The 7,317-nt window shown below is 38.5% G+C and overlaps 1 protein-coding gene across 1 annotated transcript; it reads left to right on the top strand.

The window, feature by feature from the left end:
- Positions 1–690: 690 nt before the first annotated feature.
- On the top strand, positions 691–6,238 carry LOC105898361 (DNA-damage regulated autophagy modulator 1). The gene is made up of 7 exons (XM_012825398.3): positions 691–1,054; positions 3,416–3,483; positions 4,029–4,171; positions 4,288–4,465; positions 4,915–4,973; positions 5,153–5,245; positions 5,676–6,238. The coding sequence occupies exons 1-7, from the start codon at positions 936–938 to the stop codon at positions 5,718–5,720; spliced, it is 705 nt and encodes a 234-aa protein (XP_012680852.2). The 5' UTR covers positions 691–935; the 3' UTR covers positions 5,721–6,238.
- Positions 6,239–7,317: the final 1,079 nt, after the last annotated feature.

Raw genomic sequence — 7,317 nt, 5'->3', positions numbered from 1 at the left:
TGAAGTAATACAAGAAACAATATAAACTATGAATTTAAATGAAAAGAAATCAAATTCAAAAATATTATAATATATTATTATCAATATTATATGTATACAATACACATAACATTGATGATGATGATAATAATAATAATAAAAGCAATTATTCTGTTAAAAAAGTATGATTCTATTTATAAAGTCTTATCCGAGTTGCCTAGTTCAGGCCGACTGTGATAGGCTTTCCTATTTATGGAAAAAAAGATAATTGCATATATTTTTGTATGAAGACCGGGAGTGTTAAAAAAAGTAAAGCACCTGCAACTGTCTATTAGAAATCGGAGAGTATTTATTACAGGGCAACTATAGCTGGACCTGAGCTTGACCCGACAACCAAGTATATGACAGCCACAATGTCTGATACAATGCTGACTAATTTAAGACTACAACTAGGCCTCGATATGAAGGGGGTGCCAGCAGCCCCTTGGAAAAAATCACTCCCCTTTGTATATCCTATCCTTTTTGGATTATGATCCCCAAAAAATCACGAGAAGACGATACTTAATATGACAAACGTGGTTAATGTTAGATACTGGTGAGACTGGAAATCAAGTAAATAAAAAAAGAAAGAAAGAAAGAAAACGAATGTCTGCACCCGATGATGGGAGGTGTCTGTTAAGTAGTAATAAGGAAGAGAGACAAGCTCTGGTACAGTCCCACGCAACACGTGATACACATAGCGAACGTAGCTTACTGTAAGTTCATAAACACCACGAACTCTTATTTTACTGTGGACATTTCCACAAGTAGCCCACTTTAAGGCAGACGGGGATATCTGCCGTTTAGGTCGACTTCAAGTTATCAAGCTCTCTGTGAAGTGACCTTTAAAATCTTGTTGTAGAACTTTAGTGAATTCAAAACCATGCTGGAACAACTTTATCGATAATGTCTTTGCTATGGCAGGCGAACGCTTCTTACCAGCTTTTTTGGTAATTTCCGCCTCGGGCACTTTTATAATTAATTACGTTATTGCTGTCTTACGAGCGGACATCGATGTCATCTTCCCCTATATCAGGTAAGTTTATCTCAATGAGTTATCTGCACCATTGGTATAGTAAAGTGTTGTGTTTAAGACTGTTACCGTTTTGTGTCAAAACCCGGTAGCCTAATGTTGTGATGCGCGGCAGGTAGGCTATGAGAAAGATATTAAAAAGACTACTGTAAAATCACTGAAAGCAAGAATATAGCCAATTTGCTTTGATTTTACGATCAACCGTAAGTTACCCACGAGTTCAAATCAGTTTCGTTTTCATCTCGAGCTGTGAGCTGGTCCAGCTGTGATGGGTCGTGTAAGGACAGCACAGTTCACCTAGCGGTAGACCTCCATCGTAGAAGTCTGTATTTGATGTTAACCTGTTTTTTAGAAATGTAGTGAGTGAAACAAGATGTTACTGCTTTAACCCCCAAAATGACCTGTCAAAAGGACACATGCGTCTTGCAGGCACCTTGTAGCCAAGGTTTGATTTTTGGTTACTTTCCGCCATTAAATACTCAGACAGTACGACCATTGGTAACTAAACTTGGCTGACAGAGGATGCGCTTATACATTATTGAAGTCACTGTTGCCTAAAGATGCCAAGGAAGCCAGGCTGTCTCAGCAGCTTTTTAGTTGTACATGTGTTAACCGCAAGGTTGTTGCCTAAACGGTCAACAGTACTTAGAGTGCTTATATGTTATGTTATATTATGTTATGTTATGGCAGGTTGTTGTGCGGTGTCTTGGCTTAAGAATTTCAGTGCCCAGTCCGACTCCGTGTCGTTCTGTGCATCTGACAATAAAAGACTTGAAACTTGAAACTTGAGTTTCAGAGACAGGACAATCTTCATTCCATTTTAGCAAGCGGCAACATACTATGAAGGAAAACTCTTTTTCCCTCATTGCAATACACATTATTTTTTCGCACCTGTAAGCAGGTTTTGTAAATGGGCGCTGAAGCAGAAGCAAAACTGTCTCCAGATAGTTGAATTGAGTCTTGAACAAGCACACAGTTTGCCTTATTCCTTCCATCCATTCATGGATGCTCCCTCCTAATTGCCAGTCCAGATTTGGCGGGATTGAACACAGGCAGAATACTCTCTAAGACAGTACCCCAAAGAGAAAAAAAATACTGTGAATTTTGCAAATGATTACTTGTTTCCCTTAACCTAGTCTGTTAAGTATAGTAGACTTAGGGTTGTTTCTGGTATTGTCATCTTCTAAAAAAAAAATTAAGTGTAAAGGGAAATTTAAAAGACTATCAAGAAACTTTTTATATTATAGTGTTTTTGGAAATGTGTAGAAAGATGAAATGATATAAAGAAGAAAAGAAAAATGAAGGAAGTAAGAGTTGAAGAAGCAACCGAAAGTGTCTGTTGATGGTTAGCGACGCCGTTAACAGTTCAGAACAGGTGAGCGGAAAAAAAGGAAACGAGAGCAGGTTTATCCCTTCACATGATGACTCATGATGCTGTTAGGTCATTCAGTGTCCGGCTGTCGAGATTGTTAAACATTCCCTTTGAATTTACTGTATGATAGATCTTTTTATTTCTAGACACACCCTTTTGGCTCCCTTGCCTTGAGACACTGTTCCTAACCCTTAACCTATAGTTAACTGGAAACAATGCAAGACTACTTCCATCTATGACAATGTTTGATTGTATGGAAGGAACTTGTTTTTTGCCATTTGTTTTGGTAATTTGCTCCTGTTGTACTTGCACTGTTAACTACATTATTGCTGTCTTACGGGGAGACGTAGTTGTCATATGGCCCTATATAAGGTAAGTCGCCCAGATGAAAATGTTTCAGTTATTTGAATATGTTTTGATAGTGAAGTGTAATGTTGTTATGATAAAGGCGAGTCATTGGATTTTGATATGGTTACTGTTGTTTTAATGGTTTTTAGAGATTAATTAAATCAGCCCTGTGTCCTAGCTGCCTATTGGCAGTGTCCCTAGTCTCACGCTCTGCAGGGACCTTTAAAGATACAGTGTAGTTTTCTGGTGTCAAAAAGCCATGAAGACGAAAATAAAAAAGACTGTGATTCTAAATATTAATTTAGTTTCTTTGCACGAGTGCCCCCCAATTTGTTTTTCTCAAAATGTAAACAAAAGCAATAATGCAACGTGACAAGAGATGCAAACCAAGAATGGCATACTCAATCTTGAAGGATAAAGACTGGATGGATGTCACTTCCAAACCTGATAACAATCAAATCATTAAAGTGATATATTACTGTGAAGAAAAATATACTTTCAAATCACACTGTGAGCTACATACACTCCATAGTTACATTTCCTGTGTTTACCAAACACATAAGTCAATCAACTATTTATGTTGCTTTTCAATATTTTAACTGTTTATTGTTTAGATGAAAATATTTGATCTTCTTTCTTTTTAGTGACACTGCTGCGACACCTCCAGAGAGTTGTATATTTGGACTCATGACGTCAGTCACCGCCATGGCAGGTAGGAACAATCATATAAAAGGCATGCGGTTATTTTCAACACATTACATTGGCATGTATTGATGTAACAGGTGCTTCTATCCACAGCACCTTCCACTGCATTACAGGTATACATTCTCTCAATATGTATGGGCATGCTGTACCAGTCGCGTCACAGGAACTCCCAGTATTGTGCGTGTTGTTACTGCACTGAGATGCAGTGGCTGTTTGGCGGAGATTCTCAGTCAGTCTATCACATTTTCACTTCCCTTTCTCAGGAAGAAGAGTTTTTTTTTTCAATAATCCCCACAGAGGACGTGCATGGAAACTATCACGAGCTTGTTGGTTTGAGCCGTATAGAAAGAGCAGTAAACGGGCAGAGAACTGAAACTGAATTTCCCATCTTACGTTAAAGCTTAAAGCATATGTTTCACAAGTTCATCTTTACCGTTTGTTTTATTTCCAGATTTATATGACTTAACAAAGAGGTCCAAAAAACAACTGATATTTATTCTGACACACTTTACGTGCTATCCCTCTGCTGAAATAGGATGTTGTGTGTTACAGGTGTAGCTACCATGTATGGCCGCTATAAATTCATCGAACAGTTGAATCAAAGGACGGGCGGGGTGGGTCCAGTGGTTAATAAGATTGCTTTTGGATTTGGACTCCTCTCCTGTTTAGGAATGTGTGTTGTAGCCACTTTTCAGGTACGCTGTTAACTCTTCTCATCATAGCAATCCTCCTAAACATTTTTGAATGAAAAAATATCATTTTTTTTCCATCTACAGTAGATAACATGGTCTCTTTTCTTTTCCTGTCATAGGAGACAGTTATGAGAGTTGTCCATGACCTGGGGGCTTTGCTATTCTTTGTGACGGGAGTGGTTTACATCGTTATCCAGACGTACATCTCGTGCAAGGCATATCCCTTTGGGTCGTCCAGGGCCATGTGCTGGACTCGGGCAGGCATCGCCTCCATCGCCTCCCTGGCTCTCCTGCCCAGTATCCTTTTCAGAGCAGATCATCTCACCTGGATTCTGATATTGTCGTTACAAAATGCTAAGTCTGTTATAAAGTCCTTTTTTTTATTAACAACATAGGTACACATTTTACATATCTATCTATCTCTCTACCTACATGTATGTATTATTAATTGACCTATCAGTATTTGAAAATATATGGATAGATAGATAGGGAGAAAGAGAGAGAGAGAGAGAGAGAGAGAGAGAGAGAGAGAGAGGCTTCTTTTGGTGAATAAATATACCCTCTGTTTTTGCAGTCTTCATCGAAATTCCAGGCAGGTTAATCATTATGCTTATTACACACGGACATAGCTGTAAACTGACTGCATTTATGTGCCAATTAAGGTGGAATTGTTGCTTAGTTGTGTCTTTAAGGTGGACATCCTTATTCAGTAGTTGTGTGATGTTTTCCTGAAATATGCCCTGAAGCGATTGTCTGCGCTCTTCTTGTGGGGTCCACCAAGCTCCACTGGACTGGGGATGAAAAGGTATGATGTAACAATTTGCAAAGGAGAGTAGCTGTAGGTCTAACAGCTGTAGCTATAATGAAAAGGCTTACAATGTAAACGTGTAATTTCAGTATTTTTTGGAGTGGAGAAAAAAAAAAACAGCTGTCTGAAATAAAGGGGAAGTATGTTAACTAATTGTGGATTATGGATTCCAACAGGATTATGGATACCGACTCACCAGTGCGGTGTGTGAGTGGACGGTTGCCTTCAGCTTTGTCTTCTTCTTCCTCACGTACATCGGGGAGTTCAAGGTCAGTTCTTGGTCGGCAGAGTTAATAGTTGATAGTAATGTCACAACAAATTTCAGAGTGAAAGAACAGGGGAGGTAGATAAAAGAGAGGAAGAACTGACTGAAGGAAAGAAGGAACGAAGGAAAGAAGAAGATTGTAACGGGTGGGAGATGAAGCAAGGCTGTATCTAACATTCTATCTCCACTATAGCATGCTATTCATGAAGGTATATGGAGAGTTTGGGGAAATACAGACAGTTAGATATCAAGTCATTACAAGTTAGGCATCAGAAAAGGGACCCGGAAAACAAGCCTCCACCTTCTCCACTGTAATCATCCTCAGACTTGCAGTACAATTACAATAACTAATACTGAGATAATATAGGATGTGTTGTTGTTGTTGTGTAAACATCACTCATGTTTATTTGTTTTACTCGTTGTGATTTCCACAGCTCTTCACCCTGACTGTGAAAGCTGAATTAGTGGAGCATGGCTAAGACAAGTATCCTCAGAAGATCGTATTTTTATTCTGATGTTTGTTAAGTGTATCTGCTAATTTGTAGGTATTTTAAAAACTGTATTTTTTTATTTTATATAAATCAGTTGAAGTCTTTTTTTAATGACTTAAGATTTGTTTACAAAATCATGAATACTGTTCCATATTATTTTTCCAGTGCTGTTTTGACTGCAACTGAGATGGTGTGGGCTGTCAGGATGTGATTATCCCATCTTATCAGTGTATTACTTTAATGAATACTATAATACTGCACATATGCACCTATATATCAGATACAAGAGAAGGGATCATTATTTTATACATACATTATATTTATATATACATTACTTTCTATTTGTATCGTTTGAATGTACTGTATTTGTATTCAAACTACTGAAAACTGTCTGTGTAACCTCAACTTGTCACATGAACATTCAACTTACCACTAAAGGCTGACCACATGATATAATGCAAAGTGGAGAGGGGCATTGGGAAATAAAAGCACATGATAATACCACACCCTGTGTGTCAATTGCACAAGTCTGGAGTTACTGCTCAACCCAATACAGGAAGAGGAAATGTAACGATGGTAAGGTCTCAGTCCTGTAAACATCTTGGACAGGTGAACTCCATGTGAAGAGGCAAAACCCCACTGATGCTCTGCCACCTCCACACTCCCAGTTTTGTATTGGGATTATAGACATGGTTGCTAACTGCAAATGTATCCGTGTGGTGTAAACAACTAGAATTGGTCAATATTCTGAAGGGGAAAACGAAAGAAGGAAAAAAGAAAGAAAGAAGCTCCGATTGTTAGTTCTACCAGAGACATGGGAGGCAGGACAACAAATAAATAAATAACAATAACAAATTAAAGGTAATGTTAGAGAGTCTCTCGAGTAAACGGTACACTGCACTGTAGTCTTCAGTAGAGCTTACTGTTCCTTGAGAAAACAATATTTTGAAGAATGTCATGCACTCTGTAGTCCAGGATGGGGTTAAAGATGTAGTCTGTGATTCTGATCCAAAACTCTTTCAGTCAAATTCAGTGTCTTGCTTCTCATGGTCCTCCAGCTGTCCATTGTGTGTGTGCAATGAAAAAAACTCTGGAGTCTGTACACAGTTCTAGCTCTGTAAATGAGAAACACAAATAGTGGCTCGGACTGAGCAATAAACAATGCCAGCCAATTAACGTTGCTTTAGCAGCATAGAAATTAGGGGTGTACTTTTTCTTCGATTGGCTGTTGAGCTCAAAGATCAACAACCTTTCGCCAGGATCACAGACTCTTCCTTCAACTCACAGAAAGTCCAGTCTAGACAGTCACAACAGACAAAACATTTTTGTTTGACATTTCGAGTTTAAAACGGGGACTGTGTTGCATCCTGCCTGAGGACAAGAGTTGGTTACTGTCTCAGAAAACACACTTTGCATAACACTAACTGCATCTACCAAATCTCACTTTGTGGTCCCTGTTAGTCAACACTATCATGTGGGGACTGGCAAACAATATTTCTTTTTTTCTTTTCTTAAAGTAAACTCACTATTTTTGGTATCAGAACTTATTTGTGTTAAGGGAACCTTACCAGGCATTCTCTGGTTC

The sequence above is a fragment of the Clupea harengus genome, unplaced genomic scaffold (genome assembly GCF_900700415.2).
Source record: "Clupea harengus unplaced genomic scaffold, Ch_v2.0.2, whole genome shotgun sequence".
NCBI lineage: Eukaryota > Metazoa > Chordata > Actinopteri > Clupeiformes > Clupeidae > Clupea > Clupea harengus.
This window is presented reverse-complemented; position numbering and strand designations above follow the sequence as displayed.

Excerpts from the sequence above, each read along its gene's own strand:
- LOC105898361 (XM_012825398.3), top strand. The coding sequence starts at position 936 with ATGGCAGGCGAACGCTTCTTACCAGCTTTTTTGGTAATTTCCGCCTCG. Across the intron at positions 1,055-3,415 it reads GTCATCTTCCCCTATATCAG|TGACACTGCTGCGACACCTC; the intron begins GTAAGTTTATCT and ends CTTTCTTTTTAG. Across the intron at positions 4,172-4,287 it reads GTGTTGTAGCCACTTTTCAG|GAGACAGTTATGAGAGTTGT; the intron begins GTACGCTGTTAA and ends TTCCTGTCATAG.